The sequence below is a fragment of the Lolium rigidum genome, chromosome 7, assembly GCF_022539505.1.
Source record: "Lolium rigidum isolate FL_2022 chromosome 7, APGP_CSIRO_Lrig_0.1, whole genome shotgun sequence".
Lineage (NCBI taxonomy): Eukaryota > Viridiplantae > Streptophyta > Magnoliopsida > Poales > Poaceae > Lolium > Lolium rigidum.
In genome coordinates this window covers 140,116,054-140,139,390 of record NC_061514.1, presented here as the reverse complement: position 1 = coordinate 140,139,390, position 23,337 = coordinate 140,116,054, and the positions used below count along the sequence as shown (strand labels likewise).

General features: G+C 43.8%; 1 protein-coding gene across 1 annotated transcript; it reads right to left on the bottom strand.

Annotated features, from left to right (window-relative positions):
- Window positions 1-727: 727 nt before the first annotated feature.
- LOC124672067 (BTB/POZ and MATH domain-containing protein 1-like) lies at window positions 728-1,798 on the bottom strand. The gene has a single exon (XM_047208358.1). The coding sequence runs from the start codon at window positions 1,796-1,798 to the stop codon at window positions 728-730; it is 1,071 nt and encodes a 356-aa protein (XP_047064314.1).
- Between the last annotated feature and the right edge of the window lie 21,539 nt (window positions 1,799-23,337).

Genomic DNA, 23,337 nt, shown 5'->3' with positions numbered 1-23,337 from the left:
CAAAACAGAGGCTCTTCCTCATGGAAAGAGAAAAAAAAACACAGAGGAATTTGCATCCTGTTAGAATAGATGAAGGCCTACACCGAGAAAAGAAAAGTAAGACGACGAGCGAGGATCCTCGTAGCATCTCATTAAGAAGGATGGTACAACATCACTACAATTGCGAGTAGTTGGGCGGCAACGACAATGACGTTGAGCATGGTTTGGTTGCTGCAAGACCGTGTTAGTCGGCTCCGTTCCGGCGTGTCCGAATGTCTTCAGGTTGGCCTCCTCTTGCTGTGAAGTCGAAGCTGCCTTTGGGTGGTGTACAACCTACGAGGGGCGGTTCGATGGTGAAGATCTTTTTCGGCGCAGGTCTTGTGCATCTCCTCTCCGTGGCTCGTCGTCATTATCGGAGCTACCGGCCTTTTCTTGGGGAGCCATCTGTTTGGCATAGGCCAACTCGAGCTTCGCGTTTGTGTAGCTTATGTGGGTAGCCAGGGTGGCTCGGTGTGCCTTCGTGGCGTCGTGTGGGTGGGTGTGGGCTTGACCCTGTCTTTGTAGGTTTATGCCCGGTTTTCTCCTAAAAATCGAGCACCTTCTGCTTAATTAATAGATGAGGCAAAGCTTTTGCCTCCGTTTTGAAAAAAAAACAATTGCGAGTAGTAGCACTCGAACTTGGAGTATGCATGCCTACACTGAGACAGGTACCTGATTAGCTTAGTCTAGAAACGATGGACTACATTTTCTAAAACATTGGGGTATTGCACAACTGAGACGCCAAGGACATGGCAATCAGCTCATCCACAAGTGAAGGGCAGCTCCTACGCAGATGCTCGAACCCATCAGTGGCCATGGCTGCCCTCATATTTGCCTGAGAGCTGAGGAGCTCAAAGCACGCCTTCTTCAGATTGTCGCAATGGTGCTGCTCGGCAAGCGCCAAGACAGTCGCCACCGTTCCCACCTCTACGTCCCGGCATAGCTTTTCCTCGCAAATCAGTTTCAGTCTCTCCATAGCATACCTGTCCGCGGCGACAAGCAAATGCTGGAGCTTGAAATCTTCATCTTGTGTCGCCCGTAAGGTGCCAGTGTAGGCAAAGAAGAGCAAGTCCCTGAATACATCTGCCTCCATGTCTTCTATGCGTACGACCCCGGCGCTGTCTCCCTCCTTCATTGATCCGAACAGCTCGGCGCAGAAGACCGACGATCGGGCCGCGAGCACGCACCGGTGCGCGGCCATTGTCTCACCAGCGACCTCGAACACCACGTCGGCACCCTTCTGGCTGTCGAGGAGATCGCCGAAGTGCTGCCGTAGGTCGCAAGGGGGCACCGAGCTGAAGGACGTATCCTCCGTGCGGCAATCGTTGATGACGATGATGTCGCACCGGATGGTGACCGAATCGTTCCTAAGGCGCTTAGGATTCTCAAAGTCTTCCCTCCACCTAACGAATTTTGGGTACGGGCTCTTACCACGGCTAGAAAATATGTCAACCGGTGATGCATTTACCGTGGATAATGCTTGCTCCTCGACGAAATAGATGACATGTTTTGCGTACACCACCGTGGCGACATCTTCGTCGAGCATTAGGTTGATGCATATGTAGTCCTTATACGCCAACTCGTAACCATTGGGGTAGTAACACAGACGCCAACGATGGCTGCCCACGGTGAAAGGCTGGGACTTGATACACTCACCGCACGGGATGGACTTGGTGTGGGAGTAGCCGTCGATCTTCAGGAGGTGGTACCCAATCTCCTTGGTGGCAACGATAGTGGAGGCAGATCTCCACGTCTTGCCGATGGCGCCGCTGGTAGACATGGCGGACGTACTTGACGGAAGCTCTCTCTCTCTCTCGATCTAATGCGTGTTTTGTTTTGTGGGAACCGGCTAACCTACCTATGAAGTTAGTGCGTGTTTACGGGTTTTAACAAAGAAAGTCCCGATTCCCGAACGCAAACTGGAAAGGGGTGAGAAACATAGTCGGAGACGAACCACGTTTAGAGCATCTCCAGCCGCGTCCCCCAAATCATCCCCCAAACCGCGCCGGATTGAGCGTTTGGGGGACGTGTTTCGTTCGTGCCGTCTTTGGGGGACGTCGCTCCCCAGTCGCGTCCCCAAAAAAAAAATTCGGAAATTTTAAACTTAACGAGATTCGATTAAGATTCGTCCAAACTTACATAGATTCGAACGAAATTTGACTAAATTTAAACTAAACCTAATCTAGAACCACTTGCGGCGGCCGGAGGCGTCGTAGTACTGCTGGAAGTTGTACATGTCGTCGGTGACGACCTCCTGCTTGACGCGCTCGCCGACGGGCTCGTCCTTCACCGCGCCGCTTGGTCCTGCCTCGCCGTCGTCGGTGAGGTCCACCAGCGGCTTGCCGGAGTCGCGGATGGACAAGGCGATCGCCGCGTCGAGGTCGCCCCTCCAGGCGTCCTTGTCGTTCATGGACGCCAAGAACGCCGCCCGCAGATCTGGGCAGTCCTCGGGGTCGTCGCTGCTGGCGATGAGCCGCTGCTGCCGCTCATACTCCGCCAGCAGCGCCGCCTGCGACGCTTCCTCCGGCTCCTCCTTCACCTCCGGCTTCGGGATGAGGAGGGCGCCGCCGCGCCTCCCTTGCTGCCGCCGGCTGCCGCTGCCGCTGCCGCCACGCCTCGTGTTGACGGGCGTCGCCGGCTCCTCCTTCACCTCCCGTTTGGGAACGGTGTACGGCGCCGACCGGTAAGACGAGGATGGCGTCGATCGCGCCGGTCCTGAGGAAGAAGAGTGCGAGGAGGACGAGTACGTCGTCCTCCTCGGCTGCCATTGAGGAGACGGCGGCGGCGACAATGGCATCTCCAGCCTTGGAGCGCCGTTGCGGATGCCGCGGATGACGTTCTCGAGGGTGCGCCCAGGAACGCCCCAGAACAGGGCGCGGCCGTCCTTGTTCCAGCTATTGGGGCCGCCGACGAGCCCCTCCATGCTGTGCATCTCGATGTCGTACTTCGCCTTGAAGTACGTCGTCCACCAGGCGTCGTTGTTGTCGACCGCCCACGTCGGATCCAACCGCTCCTGGGCGGTGAGTTGAGCCCGACGGGCCTTGACGGCGTCCCACCATTGGTCCGTGCGTGGCTTCGGCGGCGGCGGAACGCCAATGCCGTTCACGGCCATCTTCCAGCCGCCGCTGCTTGGAAGCCGCATGTCCGGTGGGACTGGATACCGGGCGTGGTACAGCGCCCACGCCTCCGCCACGGTGAGGCTGCCGCGGCCGAAGCCATTCGCCGCGGCGATCTTGCGGGAGGACGAGCTCGACATTTTTGGAGAGACGAGGAGAAGATCTGGGAGGGGGGAGGCGGCGGCGACGAGAAGGTTTGTGAGCGGTGAGAAACTGCAGGGCGTCTTTAATAGCGGCGACAGCGGGTGGTTGCACGCAATAACGCCGGCGCGGACGGCCACGCGGCCATGCACGACGAGACGCGTCCCTGCGTCGCCTGAAAAAACAGGGACGCCATTAATGTCGCTTGACCAAAGGTAGGCGACGGGGTTTTAGCCTTCCGAGCCGCTGACGCGTCGGGCCCGCGTTGGTTCGCCTCGCTTTTCGTTGTGTCCGGCGTGCCCGGTACGTCCCCTGTGGGACGGGGACGGGCTCGGGGCGCCAGACACCGTATGGGGGCGCGCCAGACAAAAATGGGCTTTGGGGGACGCGGTTGGAACGGTTTTTTTGTCCGACGCGCCCCAAATCCCTTTGGGGATGCTTTGGGGGACACGGCTGGAGATGCTCTTACAGGGCAGTTCCGGAAATTTTCTGGCGACGGTCTCGTCCTTCATGACGTCTCCACCGCTCACGTGGCCTCGATCATTTGTTGCTGCTGTGATCCCCTCGTCTCCATCTCTCACCTGGCATCGCTCCGCTAAGTGGTCAAAAGATCTATTTATAATTTTTATTTTCTTTGATGTTCTTTGTACTAGTCTACAGTAGAGGGGCGATTTTGTGAGCTCTTCCCGTCAGGCCACCTCGCTCGCCGACGAATCGGGGTTTACCCGCCCTCCGGCGGCCGCTCCGGCGACAGGAGGACGGGGGGACGTCGATTCCCGGCTTGTAAATAGTGTAGGTCTTGGTAGGATCCCAGCTGGTGGGGTCATGGAGGTGGAGGTGCTACCGGAGTGGTGTTTGCCGTCGATCTGCGGCCCATTCGACGATGGCGCTCTACGGAGTTTCGGCATGACGCGGTCGACTTCCCCGGGCTCGTGGTTCTCTGGATCTGACGAGTACTTATTGAAGCCCTGGCCAACTCTGTGTAGGCGGCAGAGCTGGACCTTGAAGAAGATGTGGAAGACGGGAGCGAATAGCTCCTGTGCGACATAGTTGAGCGAATTGGACTGAAAGGCGACGACGTTGACCGAAACAAGTCCCATGCGACACTTGTGCTAGTTGAAATAGCTCATCTCCGACATTCGACATTCGTTCGTTAGGCTTTGAAAAGAACATTAGTCCAGGTGGGACCCACGACTTAACCAGCTCAGCGTGGGACTGACGACTTATCCAACTCAGCGTAGACCCCACACCACTCGTGCAGCTCACATTTGCTGGAGACGGAGCCCGAGCGAGCTCGTGCCCACCATTGTTTACCATCTCGTCGTCCCATACCTTTTCCTCCGGCCCTGACTCAGCGGTGTCACCGTCCAACGAGAGATGCATAGCTCCACCTCGTCCACCGCATCCCGCCCATCGTGGCCTCGATACGGTCTAGTGTCGCAGACCCGCTGCCCTGACTGCCTACGAGTTGAGCCACTGAAGCGGTTGACTTGTGTGACGGAGAAGAATGGAAAGGCCGGGAGCGATTTCGTGAAATGTGAGAGCTTAGCACAACCGGGGCAGGTTAGATCTCTTTTCTGTCACATCCATTTGCTCTGATTTTTTCAGTTGCATGTGTTTTCCCCTTTTAATTTTGGATCTAGGGTTAATGTTGAAATTGGGGAAATTGGCAGAATCTGAAGCATTGGGACCATTTCGAGTGGATTGATGCATCTATTCGTACGATTGATAAGGAGGGCCTGTTTACGACCAGTGCCATTACGGGGTGCAGAGATTTTGGACCCAATTTGGGGGCAGTGCAGAGTTTGGGCAGTGCAGATGATGAACTGAAAGGGGAATTGAAGAAGATAAATAACAAGCTGAAGAAAATGATGGGTTTGAAGAAGCATTCGAACATGATGGCTGGAGCATTTTATTGTTGTATCGTTGCACTATTTTTCTTTTATTTGCAGCAGAAATAGTTGTATCATGTAAGTAGGGCTTGTTAGTGCTAAGTTCAGTTTAGGTTGTGAATACAATTGTAAAATGATCAATTTGAATAAGCAGCGTTGTTTGTGTTTGAATGAAATGGTAGAATATTTGAATTTGGGTTTTCAGTTCCTTAGTTTGGATTTGGAGAAGAACACATGCATATAGAGAATTATCTGTGCCGGCCCAAGTGGTAAAATAGATGTTGGAACCAAGTTAAAACAAGCCCAATCCAGCCAACACCCTTGTTCTTGTTGGTTTTGGGCTCTATTTGTTGACTAATATGTTTTCTGGTTTGGCAATATAAATTGTGGTTAGTTTTGCAGTAAAAAAAATATTAGGATGTGTTGTTGCTTCTTTGTGTAGTGCATGATCCAAAATAGACTGATATAGCACGAACTATAAAAACATAGATAGATAGGGGTAGATTGTACTAACCTTACATAGAAAATTCATCACACACACGATACAAACGCACACAACAAACCCCGGGCCCACAAACCCCACAACAAGACATAGATAATAAAATCACTCATGAAACTAGAAAATCAATAAAACATGAGACAACCCCGAGTCCTCCTTCGCTCCTCTACTCCTCCTCCTCATCGCCCACGGGACCGTCAATGTGGAAGATGTAGGGTAGGCAGTGCATGTTGAAACGGTTGGGAAAGATGATGATGAGTGCAGAGCATACCGTTGGGGAACCCCAAGAGGAAGGTATGATGAGCACAATAGCAAGTTTTCTCTCAGTAAGAAACCAAGTGTTGAATCAACCAGTAGGAGAAAGAAATGACTTTTGAAGGTGTTGCCAGATGACTTTTGGCAGGATGAACTACCGGTGTCAGCAACAACGTAGAACCTGCACACAACACAACCAAAATACTTTGCCCCAACTTACATTGAGGTTGTCAATCTCACCGGTTTTGCTGGAAACAAAGGGTTAACCGTATAGTGTGGAAAGAGATGTTTGTTTGCAGTGGAATTAAAGAGAACAGTGCTTGCAGTAAGTAAATAGAACATGTGTTTGCAGTAGATGATTTTATCAGTGTAAAAGAAAGGACCGTGGTCTACAGTTTACTAGAGGTGTCTCTCCATAGAGATAAATAACATGTTGGGTGAATAAATTACAACTAGGCAATTAACATAATAAATACCATACATGACAAGATGATTACTATGAGATTCATTTGGGCATTACAACATAATACATAGACCGTAATCAAACTGCTTCTATGACTAATAATCCACCTTTTGGTTAGCGTCCACACCCCTTTCAGTATTAAGTTGCAAGCAACAGATTATCGCATTAAGCAAAGCGTGTAAAGTAAACAATAGAATTATCGTTAGACAAAGTATTGTTGTTTTCTCCCTAGTAGCAACAACACATATACAACCTTAGAAATTATTGTCACTCTTTCAGATATTAGAGCCATGAACACACTATCGAGCATAAATACTCCCTCTTGGAGTCACAAGCACATACTTGGCTAGAACATCTACTAGTAACGGAGAGCATGCAAGATCACAAATAACATATGACAAGTATATAATCAATCTCAACCGTAGTATTCAATATTCATCGGATCCCAACAACACAACATGTAGCATTACATAAAGATGATCTTGATCATGATAGGGAGCTCACAGATCTAAACATGAAGCATAAATACGAGAAGACAACCATCTAGCTACTGCTATGGACCCGTAGTCCAGAGATGAACTAATCACGCATCACTTCGGAGGTGGGCATGGTGATGTAGAGGCCTCTTGCGATGATCTTCCTCTCCGGTAGGGTGGCGGGAAGAGCTTTAGAACACTCCCGAGCTAGGGTCGACAATGGCGGCCGCGACGAAACTTTTAGTGGATGGAGGCTCAGGTCCTTAGGTTTTTCTCGAACAGGTGAATAAATAGGCGGAAGGGTGAGGTCGGTGGTGCCCGAGGGGACCACACCACCCCTAGGCGCGGCCAAGGCCTAGGCCACGCCTAGGCCAGGTGTGGCCGCCTCGTGGCACTTCTTCATCTCTCCTCCGGACTCCTTCTTCATTAGAGTAAAATAGGAACTTCGGCCCTTTTTACGTCCATTTCCGAAAATATTTCCTGTACAACTTTTCAGAAATACAAAACAGCAGAAAACAGGGAACTGACACTATGGCATCTTGTCAATATGTTAGTTCCAGAAAATGCATAAAAGTGCAAGGAAGTGTAAACAAAACATATAGAAAATTGGTGTAAAACAAGCTTGGAGCATCAAAAATTATAGATACGTGTGTAACGTATTAGCATCCCCAAGCTTAACTCATGCTCATCCTCGAGTAGGTAAGTGATAACAAAAATAATTTTTGAGGTGACATGAAGCCAACACAATCTTGATCAACTGTATTGTAAAAGCATTGTGAGATGGGATCAAAGTACTCTAAACATAGGCATGATATATATAATTCTAACAATAGAACTTAGCAACTATGTTATAACATGAAAAGGAACTCAAACAAAAGATCATGAATAGTGCACTAAAAGCTACTGTTCATTTTTTAGCATAGAGAAAACATAGCAAAGTGGTACTCAACTTGTTCTTTATGAAGTAGCAAAACATAAATGTTATGACACCTTTAAAGTTCAAAGGGTGACTAAATACAAGTAATTTAAGAACAAGCAATAACATAATCATGAATCAATCGATAATAAATTTTGGGACTATGCACATTATACTCAGAATGATAACTATGCTCTCTTAATTGGTGCATAAAGTAAGAAGATGAAGACTCAACATAAAAGTAAAAGAAAGGCCCTACGCAGAGGGAAGCAAGATTACTCATGTGCTAGAGCTTTTTATTTTGAATGCAATAGAGATGTTGAAAATATATTTTGAGAGGTATGCATGTATATGTCAACGAATGACATCAAATGTTCTATCACCATTTCATGTTTAATGGCTTCAAGAGCGGCTCCCATAGAGAGAACAATAAAGTTCCTCTTCTCCTTTGTTAAAATAGGCTAAGTTCATGATTTCTCAAGTACATAGTGTTAGGAGATTTAGATTATTGGTTCAATTTATATTTAGTGGGTGGGCACCCGCACCTGTTCTTTTGAAAAATTAAGGTCTAACACACTGTGTATGCTAGTTAAAGTGTGAAGCCATAATAAACATGAAAAAGATGATAAAGGATTCAACACTTCCTCATGAGCTAAAACAAAACACAAAACATGTAATAATCTTTGAATATTTAAAGGTAGCATACAAGTAATTCACTTTGGAGTGGCGGTGAAATACCACATATAGGTATGTATGGTGGACACAATTGGTAAATTTTGGTTTTTGGTAGTTTGATGCACGAGTAGAGCTCATACTCAGTACAGGTGAAGGCTAGCAAGAGACTGGGAGCGACCGACTAAGAGAGCAATAATGGCCATAATCATGCATAACGACAAAACATTATTAATCAAAGCATAAAGTTATATTACAAGTCAAAAACTAAATGATCATAGAGTTTTTACGTGACTGGTTTCTAGTCATAACATGATGTAAACATGTGCCATCAACCCAATAAAGCATCAAAGGAGAATACCACAATATAATGCTTTGTATGATGGAAACAACACATGATTCTTTCAATGGAACATTAAGCACTCTCAGATATTTGAGACAAGTCATGCTACAACAATAACTACTAAGCATATTGTTAAAATAACATCCAACATGACATGCTAAAGTCTGTGGCATAGTCTAAACAAGCTTCCTTTTGCATCATTATAAGCATGAAATATTTTACTCGTCTCCAACATCAATCAAATTATTTGAAACAACTCTCATAGATAATAATCAATAAATACCAGAGAGCTAATCATACCTAATTAAAGAAAACTAACAAGCTCTTAACAAAATATGAGTGGAAACACAAGAGCTAAACGCATTACTAGCAAAAGAGAACACTCGCAGAACAATATGAGTGAAAACTAGAGTGTTCTATGCAATTAAAAGGGAGTGTGTCATTCTCCAAAACAAATATGCTGGGATACAACCATACGCTATAGCAAACAAAACTAAATAAAACTAAAAACAAAAATAAAGACGCTCCAAGAACAACACATAGCATATGAAATAAAAAGATGACCTGATACTTTGTCGATGAAGAAGGGGATGCCTTGGGCATCCCCAAGCTTTGACGCGTGTAACTCTTGGATATTTATTGGGGTGACATGGGCATCCCAAGCTTGATATGTTTTCCATACTTCATCTTATTACATCATTCTTCTCTCCCTACACTTGAAAACTTCCTTCATACAAAACTTCACACAATTTTCATTAGCAGCATTAGCGCAATCAAAATAACAAATCCACTTGGATTCAGTTCTAACATATGTAAAATCAATTAAAACATTAGCTATTGTAGCAACTTCTTTAAAAAGCTCTTTCCCTCAAAATAACTAAAAAAGAAAGAGATTAAGAGGCAAATGGAAATAGTGGCAGAAATCTATCAAAACAAACAACAGGTAAAGATCGATTTTTTTCGAAAATCTTCTGTAGCTCAAATCGAAAAGTGAAAAACTAACGAAAGTTAGATAATAACCTGGGGCATATGCTAAAAAATTATCAGCTCAAAATTACGTTCTTGCTAGAAATAATATTTTTTTGTGACAACACAAAATCTGTTTCAGGATAGAAACTTCCCCAAATCTTACTTTCTTTCTATTAGAGGCTTTTCTTTCGAAAAGTATATTTGGCTCCCGAGCACCAGTGCTCTCGCCATTCTAAAAAAATTAAAAAATATTTATTAGTTATCAAAGAATCTGAAAAATAATTCTGTAGATTGTTAGTGATACATCTCACAATCATGGAAAATCTCAACCCAAAATTCTTTTTAATATGAGCTAGACAAAAATAACAAAATCTGACATATTTTTGTAGATTTGAAAATGACTACTCAGATCTGCACTTTTGTCTTTTTTGTGTAGCTTAAAATATAAAGTATTTGAAATTGACATTTTACACGTTTGTTGGATACATTATTGGCTATATGCATATATTTTTTCCAGAATTTTTTGAAACTCAAAAATATAATTTTTAATTTATTTTAAAAACGAGATCACTGGTGCCCATGTGCACCAAATCTCTGTCCCTTTTCTTCTCACAAAAACGAAATAAAAATGATAAAGAGAGGTTATTACATAGGTAATAAATTCCAAGACTCAACAAAAGAAAAAAAATTACAAAAATAAAATATGGTTTATCTTCCAAGATTGCTTTTCTTTAACGCCTTTCAGCTAGGCACAGAAAAAAAGCCCGCATCAAGTATTTTCAAGTTAAGAAGCATCAACATCATACTTGTCCTAATAATCTAATCAAAATGTGACTTCTTTCTTTTTCTAGGGAAGTGTTCCATACCTTTCTTGAGTGGGAATTGATATTTAATAATCCCATCTCTTATATCAATAGTAGCACCAACAGTTCTAAGAAAAGGTCTTCCCAAAATAATAGGACAAGAAGCATTGCATTCAATATCCAAAACAACAAAATCAATGGGGACAAAGTTATTATTAACCATAATAAGAACATTATTAACTCTCCCCAAAGGTTTCTTCTTGGCAATATCAACAAGATGAACATCCAAATAATATTGTTCCAACGGTGGCAAATCAAGCATATCATATATTTTTCTAGGCATAACAGAAATGCTTGCACCAAGATCACATAAAGCATAGCAAGCAAAGTCATCTACTTTCATCTTAATGGTGGGCTCCCAGCCATCTTCTAACTTTCTAGGAATAGAAGCTTCATGTTTTAATTTCTCTTCTCTAATTTGCATGAGAGTATTTGTAATATGTTTAGTAAGAGCCATATTTATAGCACTAGCATTAGGATTTAAAGCAAGATTTTGTAAGAACTTAATTACTTCAGAGATATATCAATCATCAAAATCAAAGTCATTATATCAAAGGTAAAAGGACTATTGTCTCCCATACTTCGAAAAATTTCAGCACTATTATCAGAAACAGTTTCAGTGGTTTTAGGTAATTTTGTAGAAGGAGTGGGGACTTTTACTACACCAATTATTTTACCATTAATAGTAGGCAGCTTGATAGTATTTGATACTTCAGCACTACTGGTGGTGGTAATGGTACAAATTTTAGTCAAATTATTATTTCTAGTAATTTCATCTTCTCTTTCCCACCTAGGATGCAATTCCACCAACATCCTAACATTGTCATCAATTCTAACTTGAATGGAATTCAAAGTTTTGCTTTCTTTAACATCATGAGGCATAACCTTTAATTTAAGAAGTTCAACATCAAGATCAAGGCTATCAACTTTAGAAGCAAGAACATCAATTTTGCCAAACTTTTCCTCAACAGATTTATTAAAAGCAGTTTGTTTACTAATAAAGTCATTAAGCATGACTTCAAGATCAGAGGGTGCACTTCTATTGTTGTTGTAGGAATTACTATAATAATTGCCATAAGCATTATCATTATTAGAAGGATAAGACCTATAATTGTTACTACCAAAATTATTCCTATAAGCATTGTTGTTAAAATTATTGTTTTAATGAAGTTCACATCAAAATGCTCTTCTTGAGCCCAAAGAAGCTAAAGTTACGTTATTCGGATCAACATAAGCGTTACCATTAACAAGCATAGACATAATTGTATCAATCTTATCACTCAAAGAGGAGGTTTCTTCAACAGAATTTACCTTCTTACCTTGTGGAGCCTTCTCGGTGTGCCATTCAGAATAATTTATTATCATATCATCAAGGAGTTTTCTTGCAGCCTCCAAAGTAATGGACATAAAGGTACCTCCAGCAGTTGAATCTAGAAGATTTCTTGAAGAAAAATTTAGTCCTGCTTAAAAAGTTTGGATGATCATCCAAGTAGTTGGTCCATGAGTGGGACAATTCTTTACCAAAGATTTCATTCTTTCCCAAGCTTGAGAAACATGTTCACAAATTTTCAAAATTTCATTATTTCACTTCTCAAGGATATAATCTTAGCAGGAGGATAATATTTTGCAATGAAAGCATCTTTGCATTTAACCCAAGGATCAATATTATTTCTAGGCAAAGATAGAAACCAATTTTTAGCTCTCCCTCTCTAAGAGAAAGCAAACAATTTCAATTTATAATGTCACCATCTACTTCCTTATACTTTTGCATCTCACAAATTTCAACCAAATTATTAAGGTGTGAAGCATCATCATCAGTACCAACACCAGAAAATTGCTCTTTCATAACAAGATTTAACAAAGCAGGTTTAATTTCTTAGAAAGCTGCTTCAGGAGCAGGTGGAGAAATAGGTGTACAAATAAATTCATTGTTGTTTGTGGTAGTAAATTCACACAACTTAGTGTTCTCAGGAGTACCCATTTTAGCAAAATTAAAAAAGCAACAGAAATAAAAGCTATAATAGAAATTATTTTTTTGTGTTTTTTATATAATGAAGCAAACAAGACAAAATAAAATAAACTAAGGAAAACAATAATAAAGTAAAGAGATTGGAGATGAGAGACTTCCCTTTGCAGAAATCCTCTTTCTCCCCGGCAACAACGCCAGAAAATAGCCTTGATGAGTGCAGAGCACACCGTTGGGGAACTCCAAGAGGAAGGTATGATGAGCATATTAGCAAGTTTTCCCTCAGTAAGAAACCAAGGTTGTATCGACTAGTAGGAGAAAGAAATAACTTCTGAAGGTGTTGCTAGCTGACTTTTGGCAGGACGCACTACCAGTACCAGCAACAACGTGGAACCTACACACAGCACAACTAAAATACATTGCCCCAACTTACAGTGAGGTTGTCAATCTCACCGATTTTGCTGAAAACAAATGATTAACTGTATAGTGTGCAAAGAGATGTTTGTTTGCACTGGAATTAAAGAGAACATGATTGTAGTAAGTAAAAAAAACATGTGTTTGCAGTAGATAATTTTATCAGTGTAAAAGAAAGGACCGGGGTCCACAGTTCACTAGAGGTGTCTCTCCATAAAAATAAATAACATGTTGGGTGAACAAATTACATCTGGGCAATTGACAGAATAAAGAACATACATGAAAAGATGATTACTATGAGATTCATTTGGGCATTACAACATAATACATAGACCGTAATCCAACTACGTCTATGACTAATAATTCAACTTCGGTTAGCGTCCGCACCCCTTTCAGTATTAAGTTGCAAGCAACAGATTATCGAATTCAGCAAAGTGTGTAAAGTAAACAATAGAATTATGCTTAGACAAAGCATTGTTGTTTTCTCCCTAGTAGCGACAACACATCTACAACCTTAGAAGTTATTGTCACTCTTCCGGATTACTAGAGGCATGAACCCACTATCGAACATAAATACTCCCTCTTGGAGTCACAAGCACATATTTGGCTAGAGCATCTACTAGCAACAGAGAGCATGCAAGATCAAAAATAACATATGACAAGTGTATAATCAATCTCAACCATAGTATTCAATATTCATCGGATCCTAGCAAACACAACATGTAGCATTACATAAAGATGATCTTGATCATGATAGGCAGCTCACAAGATCTAAACATGAAGCATAAATTGGGGAAGACAACCATCTAGCTACTTCTATGGACCCGTAGTCCATAGATGAACTACTCACGCATCACTTCGAAGGCGAGCATGGCAGTGTAGAGGCCTCCGGTGATGATCTTCCTCTCCGGCAGGGTGCCGGGAAGAGCTTCAGAACCCTCCCGAGCTAGGGTCGGCGATGTCGACCGCGACAGAACTTTTTGTGGATGGAGGCTCGGGTCTTTAGGTTTTTCCCGAACATGTGAATAAATAGGCGGAAGGGCGAGGTCGGTGGGTGCCCGAGGGGCCCACACCACCCCTAGGTGCGGCTAGGGCCTGGGTCGCGCCTAGGCTAGGTGTGGCCGCCTCGTGGAACTTCTTTGTCTCTCCTCCGGACTCCGTCTTCATTACAGTAAAATAGGAACTTCGGATTTTGTTACGTCCAATTCCGAGAATATTTCCTGTACAACTTTTCTGAAATATAAAATAGCAGAAAACGGGGAACTGGCACTATGGCATCTTGTCAATATGTTAGTTCCAGAAAATGCATAAAAGTGCAGCGAAGTGTAAACAAAACATATAGAAATTGGTGTAAAACAAGCATGGGGCATCAAAAATGATAGATATGTTTGCAACGTATCAGATGATGTGGAAGTTGGTGTTGATATTATACGTAGTAAAGGCGATAAACTCGAAACCACACCAGAACACCTGCCCTAGGAGGTGGGGCGCGTCAAAGGGGTTCGTGAAGTGGACGAAGAGACCAATCTCATGGTTGTTGTTGCCGTCGTAGTGGGACTCAATCGTGTACATGGGCGGCGAGCCTAGAGGGAGCTTGAGGTGGCGGTAGCCCTGGCGCCCCTTGATACGTCTCCAACGTATCTATAATTTCTGATGTTCCATGCTAGTTTTATGACAATACCTACATGTTTTGCTCACACTTTATAATGATTTTATGCATTTTCCGGAACTAACCTATTAACAAGATGCCGAAGTGCCGGTTCCGTTTTTCTGCTGTTTTTGGTTCCAGAAAGGCTGTTCGGGCAACATTCTCGGAATTGGACGAAACAAAGGCCCACGATCTTATATTTCACGGAAGGTTCCAGAAGTCCGAAGGGGAGACGAGGAAGGGCAGCAGAAGACCCACACCATATGGCGGCGCGGGTGGCCCCCTGGCCGCGCCAGCCTATGGGGAGGGAGCCCCCTGGCCCCTCCGACTCCGCCTCTTCGCCTATATAATCTCTCGTGACCTAAAAACCCGATACCAATTGACGAAACTCCATAAAGACTCCAGGGGCGCCGCCGCCATCGCGAAACTCCGTTTCGAGGGACAGAAGTCTCTGTTCCGGCACGCCGCCGGGACGGGGAATTGCCCCCGGAAGTCATCTCCATCGACACCACCGCCATCTTCATTGCCGTTGCTGTCTCCCATGATGAGGAGAGAGTAGTTCTCCCCCGAGGCTGAGGGCTCTACCGGTAGCTATGTGGTTCATCTCTCTCTACCATGGTGTGATCTTTATGTGATCATGAGCTTTGTATCACTATTAATCTATGTGCTACTCTAGTGATGTTATTAAAGTAGTATATTCCTCCTCCATGATGTAATGTTGACAGTGTGTGCATCATGTAGTACTTGGCGTAGGTTATGATTGTAATCTCTTGTAGATTATGAAGTTAACTATTACTATGATAGTATTGATGCGATCTATTCCCCTTTTCATAGCTATTGGTGACAGTGTGTATGCTATGTTAGTACTCGGTCTAAATTGCAACGGTCTATTATGCACTCTAGAGGTTACTTTAATATGAACTCCGGACGTTGTGGAGCTTGTTTACTCTGGTTTGAGGTGTGCTTTGTAGCCCTACACAATGAATGGTGTTTGTTATCCAACAAGAGTGTTTAAGAGTATCATTTATTTATTCAGTTATGTGATCATTGTTGAGAGTGTCCACTAGTGAAAGTATGATCCCTAGGCCTTGTTTCTAAGCATTGAAACATCGTTTCCAACAAGTTCTGCTACATGTTTGCTTGCTGCCATATTTATTTCAGATTGCAATTACTACTTACAATCATCCATATTACTTGTATTTCACTATCTCTTCGCCGAACTAGTGCACCTTTACATCTGACAAGTGTATTAGGTGTGTTGGGGACACAAGAGACTTCTTGTATCTTAATTGCAGGGTTGCTTGAGAGGGATATCTTTGACCTCTACCTCCCTGAGTTCGATAAACCTTGGGTGATTCACTTAAGGGAAACTTGCTGCTGTTCTACAAATCTTTGCTCTTGGAGGCCCAACACTGTCTATAGGAATAGAAGCGTGCGTAGACATCAAGCTATTTTCTGGCGCCATTGCCGGGGAGGTAAGGTAAAAGGTATTCACATCCTCCGACTACTAAGCTATTTTCTAGTACTGTTGCCGGTGTGTGAGTGCTCGAAGCTATTTCCTTTAGATCCTGCAATTATATCTTTTTGTTTCTTGTTTTTATTTTTCACTAGTTAGGCTTAATGGAAAACAACAACAAAAATAGAGATCTTTATGAACTTTATATTGAAGGGATTTCTATTTTCGTGCCCTCGGTTCCTTAGTTGTGCTCAGTTTTCCCCAGCCCCTTAGTTTTTCCTCAGTTTTACCCTAGCCTTTGTCTGAAGACCCGCAGAAGGAGCTCAGACGGAAGGAATCCGTTTATTTGGACGTTCTGTGCCGACGTGTTGCGCCGCGTCGTCCGTGGGGCCGCGTCGTGTGGGGCCGCGTCGCGTGGGGCTGGTAGAAAGGGACCGCGTGGGACAGGATGAGAAGCGTTTGGTTGCACGTGAGCGGGGAGCTGGGTTTTGTCTCTCTCGGCCCAAATTGGCATTTTTAAAAGCACCTTTTCCCCTCTTTCTCTCTCTGTCTTTTTCACCAAATTAGTATCAAATCTAGAGAAGCTTCTATTTCTGTCTTTCTTCAATATGGCAGCAAATCTAGTAGCAAATCTACGGGGTTATTTATGCCTTTTGGCCCTCGTTTTTTGCCCAATATGGCAGCAAATCTAGTAGCAAATCTAGAAGCTATTATATGATAAATTCACAGACAGCATAATCGGAAAACTAAGTATAATACATAGGTAAACCGCATACGGCAGCCAAAAGCAGCCAATAACATTGTTAATGTTCACGACAAACTAAGCTGCAAAAATATACAAGATCACGCACGCAATGTATGGACAACAAGAAGATTAGGATGAATGAATTTGTTCTTCATTCCTCCTCATATATTTCTCCGTCGCTCCATTCGTGCAATTCCCCAAGGAAATATTCATTGAACTCCTTCCGTCTGCAGTGTGAGGCCAATACATCCTCCAAACGGTATGGCTCGTGTTCATTTCTCAAACCGTAGAGTCCTATTCTATCCACACGTAGTGGCCACTCATCCTAGGCATTTGTATCATGAGAGTACGCTCTGATATAACCCAAATCCGTGTAGTAGATGCTGCCAGGTTGAAGTGTCGGGTACACTCTGGTGTCGACGGAGATACACCGGATAAAATTCACGAAGAAGGCATTACTGCCAATGTTAGTGACCGGATGGAGAGAGCGGCTGCGAGTGTCCACACGGTACACCAATGGTTTGCCCGCCAAAGCCGCGGCCGACCAACAACACAAGCAGCAGATCACCATCCGACTTCACAAGGTAGAACTTCGACGTCCAAGTTCGGAAATGAAATTAGTGTCTCCATCTTGACAGGTGCTCGCGCGGCTGCTGCAATCGTATATTGGTGCACACTATTCTTCCGATCTCAAAATTGTCCGAAGCTACCGCATACGGTTCACCATTGAACGGGGTAATGCAACGGAAAACATGGTTCTTGATCGAAAATCTTCCTTCTCCCCAATCCCCATCTTCATTTATATCCTTAGTTGGAGTGCTCTCATCGACCCAACCAATTTCCGGCGGGTAATGTGTGGCAACGAAGACCATAGTCGGGGATTTGATAACAGCCGATCGATTTCGGAAAAACGAGATGGCATCCGCGCCTCAAACATCGTGTTCGATTTCTTTGTGAGTGGGTTCAGCAGCCGTATCTTGTGCGGCGGGTTCTTCCGGGCAAGCACGATGACGCCACGGGAAAAGCCGACGAAGTAGAATCTAAAATATATTGAAAAGATAACATTCAGCACTAAGATTGAAAATAAGATCTATGGTGACGCCACGGGAAAAGCCGAGGAATTTGAACCTTGCACGAACTGCGAGATAGATCTATGGTGACGTAGCGGGATGTGCCGGAGATGGAGGAAGGTGAACTCAGCGGCGCGTGGAAGGGCGTGGTGTAGCATGATCCATTCGTGCAGGGTGCACGTCGGGATCGGGTAAACCTGAGCGCCAATTTCTACGGACTTGCCTCATAGCGAGTAGCTGTCCACGTACTCCTCTTTCGCCAATAAGCATTCGCCGATCTTGTGAAGTGGTCCGTCGGCCGTGAGACCGGCCCGGTTCACGGAGGCGCCGCGCTTGGATGCGCCGCCCTCGGATGCGCCGCCCTCGGAGGCGACGGGCTCGACGGCGACGGGCTCGGCGGCGACGGGCTCGGCGGCGACGGGCTCGGAGGCGACGGGCTCGGAGGCGACGGGCTCGGAGCCGACGGGCTCGGGGGCGATGGCCGCCGGCGCATTCTTCTTCTCCATCGCCGGCGGGGGAGGGCTCGTACGGCGGTTGGGGTTTTTGGAGAAGTTGATGGGACGTGAAGGGGTGGTTTCGTGCGTGAGCGATAATGAGACGTACTCGTGTGCGGAGGGAGGGAGAGAGGGGCTTACGCGTCCTAAATGCGACCCGCGTCAACAATGGCACGTCTTCCACGTCTGCACCGCGACACGCGTCAACAATGGCACGTCTTCCACTTCTGCACCGCAACACGCGTCCTCGAGTCTAACCCCGGAAATATAGATATACTCATGTATACCCTCGAGTCATATACTAGCATTTTTTGTATGCTCGGTTTTCACCTTGAGTGCTAATACCGGCTAGTGCAATATACTCGGTTTTACCCTCAAGTGGCTGGTCAACGAGAGAGTCAACAAATGGGATTAACTAGTTAAATGAGTTATTTAATGTGCAAAAAATTCCGAAAAGGAGTGGCACTTACTCATGGAGTCTTTACCACAAATTTCCACTTCTCAAATCATAGATAAATCGTAGATAAATCAAGTTTCACCACAAATTGCCACTTCTCAAATCACCTAGTAGCTATGAAGGTGCATGGTTTTCCATAATAAGCCCTACCCAAAACAGACTTTCCCCAAAACATACTTTGTCCGAATGAGACCATAATTTTCACACTCATGTAGATTTGTATTGCAAATAGTTTGAGGTAGGCCAAGATGGGTTTCATTGTACAAAACACGCATTTTCCATTTTTTAAATCTCATATTTGAATCCCTTAGTCTGTTTACTACTCACTTGCCCTTGGTTTCTTGATACTACTCAGCTTTGCCCTCTCCCTTCACAAACTCTCACGGACGCCCAACATTGCCCCGATTGGTCTAGCCCATGTCACGCGGATCGTGCCCGACGACCGTTGATCGTATGATCTAACGGGCAGGATAACCCCTATCTCTCTCTCTCGGTCGGGGCCACCACCCTCTCTCTCTCTCTGTCGTCGGTTAGCTTCACGCAAAGTTTGGTTTTTCGCATTATTTTTCACGAGCTAAATTATAAACTCTTTTTAGGCATTACTTTTCACGCAAAAAATGATAAACCATCACCGATTTGTTGTAGCCATTACTTTTCACGCACAAAAATGATACACCATCACCCATTTCGTGTACCCATTACTTTTCACGCAAAAAATGATAAACCATCACCGATTTTGTTGTAGCCATTACTTTTCACGCACAAAAATGATAAACCATCACCGATTTGTTGTAGCCATTACTTTTCACGCACAAAAATGATACACCATCACCCATTTCGTGTAGCCATTACTTTTCACGCAAAAAATGATACACCATCACCCATTTCTTGTACCCATTACTTTTCACGCAAAAAACGATAAACCATCACCGATTTCTTGTAGCCATTACTTTTCACGCACAAAAATGATACACCATCACCTATTTCGTGTACCCATTACTTTTCACGCAAAAAAATGATAAACCATCACCGATTTTGTTGTAGCCATTACTTTTCACGCACAAAAATGATAAACCATCACCGATTTGTTGTAGCCATTACTTTTCACGCACAAAAATGATACACCATCACCCATTTCGTGTAGCCATTACTTTTCACGCAAAAAATGATACACCATCACCCATTTCTTGTACCCATTACTTTTCACGCAAAAAACGATAAACCATCACCGATTTCTTGTAGCCATAACTTTCCTTTTAGGCATTACTTTTCACGGTAAAATGATAAACTATACCCCCACAACGGTCGACTCCTCCTTAATTTATTGTGTATAAACCCCCACAACGGTCATCTCCTCCTTATTTTATTGTGTAAACCCTACAACGGTCATCTCTCCCTTATAAACACCCACACGGCCATCCCTTGTGTCAATAGGTTCTGCCTCTCTCTTCTTTTCGTTCACATACACTTTATCCATTGCCATGGCTTCCACGTCTCGGACGCGGACCGGAAGGGGAAGGGGAAGGGGAAGGGGAAGTGGATCATCATCATTGCCACCACCACCGTCAACACCGCCATTGATCATAGAGGAGTTCTTCATCGTCGTCTATGAAGACCCTTTGGTCAAGAAGGTACGTACGCGTTCCCACATATATGATGCATGTGATTAATTATGGGCATGTTCTAAAAAACCTTTAATTTCAAGGGTTCCCTAATTTCAAACGATCGGCGCTCGATCTCTTTGCAGGAACTCCCAAAAAATTTGCGGACTATCTTGACGGCAAGGAGCCAGCTAAGGTGTATCTCGCGAGCAGCTGACTCGCGGTCCTCGTCTCTCGGACCGTGGAGGTCCTATTTGACGGACAAGGCCGGATGTACCTCGACAAGGGCTGGGAGAAATTCGCCATCGCGCACGGTGTGGATTTCGGCTGGTTCGTACACTTCAAATATGAAGGCGATGATGTGCTCACGAAGTGAAGGTGTTCGACGGAACAATGTGCGGGAGGTACTACTACTCGGACGACGAAGATACCGACGATGAAAGCGACGACGACGTGAAGCCATGCATCCATCCCCTTTAGATAATTAAGGGGATTATGACCAAGAATATATATGTAGCTTCATATGCATCGATTTAGAGATCTAGCTATTTTCTATATATTATGCATGTAAAAAATAATATCGCATTTCCACTATTATTCGAGCACCACATCCTCCAAACGATGCCGATGCCGATGCCGATATCGGCATGGTCGGAACGGCTATGCTCGCCGCCACCGCTAGGTCAACGTCGGGATACACAATGTTTAGCATAAGAGTCACTTTAGATTAAGCTGCGAAAATGGGCTGAGGCGACCCCTACGGAGCGGCTCTATATTATATTCTCTAAATAAAATAGACGACCACAGCGGTCATTGGCTGCGGAGGCCCCACGGAGCGGCAATATATAATTTTCTATAAATAAATAGACGACCCACTGGTCATTGGCTGCGGCAGCCCCATAGAGCGGCCCCATTTGTCATTGGCGAGCACCGCGTATACAATCGGGAAATAAAACGGCCCACGCGTCGGCCGGTAGATGGATCCACCCGTCAGCACGAGACGGTCGGCGAGGAACCGACCTCACGGTAACGGTAAGGCCTCTGACCTGACGGCAACCCGCGTCTTCGAGGGGTTTCAAACTAGAGGTAGGGGAAAACTGAGGAAAAACTAACGAGCTGGGGAAAACTGAGTACAACTAACGAAGCAGGGGCACGAAAATAGAAATCCCTATATTGAATTAGTACATGATGTGTTTGAAGAGAGAATTAAAAAACCCATGGAACTTTGTTTGCAAAATAGTTGTAGCAATGTTATTAGCATGAACACTATTATTGCTAATGCTATGGAAGAATTTAAGCTTGGGGAAGCTGGTTGTGATATTTTTAGTCCCCCAAGTTTTGAGGAGAAAATTTTCTTTGATGATACTTTGCCTCCCATTTATGATGATTATAATGATAGTGGTATTTTGGTGCCACCTACTATGGAGGATAAAGTTTATTATGATTATACCATGCCTGCAATTTATGATGATTACAATGATGGTTGTGATAGTTTTACTCCCACTATTACTAATAAAATTGATTATGCTTATGTGGAGAGTAATGATACTTTTATGCATGTGAATAAGAATGCTTTATGTGATAGTTATATTGTTGAGTTTGTTCATGATGCTACTGAAAGTTATTATGAGAGAGGAAAATATGGTTGTAGAAATTTTCATGGTACTAAAACACCTCTCTACATGCTGAAAATTTTGAAGTTACTCGTGTTTTATCTTCCTATGCTTGTCACTTTGTTCTTCATGAATTTATTTGTGTACAAGATTCCTTTTCATAGGAAGTGGGTTAGACTTAAAAGTGTTTCTTATTTGCTTTTGATGCTCTCTTTTTGCTTCAACTCTTATTTCTTGCGAGAGCATCATTAAAATTACTGAGCCCATCTTAATGGTTATAAAGAAAGCACTTCTTGGGAGATAACCCATGTTTTTATTTTGCTACTGTTTTGTTGTGTCTTGGAAGTTGTTACTACTGTAGCAACCTCTTCTTATCTTTATTTTACTGCATTGTTGTGCCAAGTAAAGTCTTTGATACTAAGGTTGATATTAGATTTGGATTTCTACGCAGAAACAGATTTCTTGTTGTCACGAATTTGAGTAGATCTCTCTGTAAGTAACTCAGAAAAATCAGCGAAAAATCATGAGTAATCCTCAGATACGTACGCAACTTTCATTCAATTTGAGCTTCTTCATCTGAGCATGTTAAGTGCCTCTAAAAAATTCTTCTTTACGGACTATTCTGTTTTGATAGATTCTGCCTTTTATTTCACATTACCTCCTTTACTGTGTTTGAATGGATTTCTTTGTTCCATTAACTTTCAGTAGCTTTGGACAATGTCCAAAAGTGTTAAGAATGATTGTGTTACCTCTGAACATGTGAATTTTTGATTATGCACTAACCCTCTAAAGAGTTTGTTTTGAGTTTGGTGTGGAGGAAATTTTCAAGGATCAAGAGAGGAGGATGATATAATATGATCAAGAAGAGTGAAAAGTCTAAGCTTGGGGATGCTCCGCTCGTTCATATGAACACTGGTGTTCTTAGCTTTACTTTTAATGTTCATGGCGAAGGTTGGAAACTCGCTTCGTTTATTGCTATTTGGTTGGAAACAGAAAATGTTTCATGTGGTAATTGGTATATTATCTTGAATAATTTGATACTTGGCAATTGTTTTGAGCTCTCAAATAGATCATGTTTAAGCTCTTGCATCATGTAGTTTGAACCTATTAGTGGAGAATTACTGTAGAGCTTGTTGAAATTTGGTTTGCATGATTGGTCTCTCTAAAGTCTAGATATTTTCTGGTAAAAGTGTTTGAACAACAAGGAAGACAGTGTAGAGTCTTATAAGGCTTGCAATATGTTCTTATGT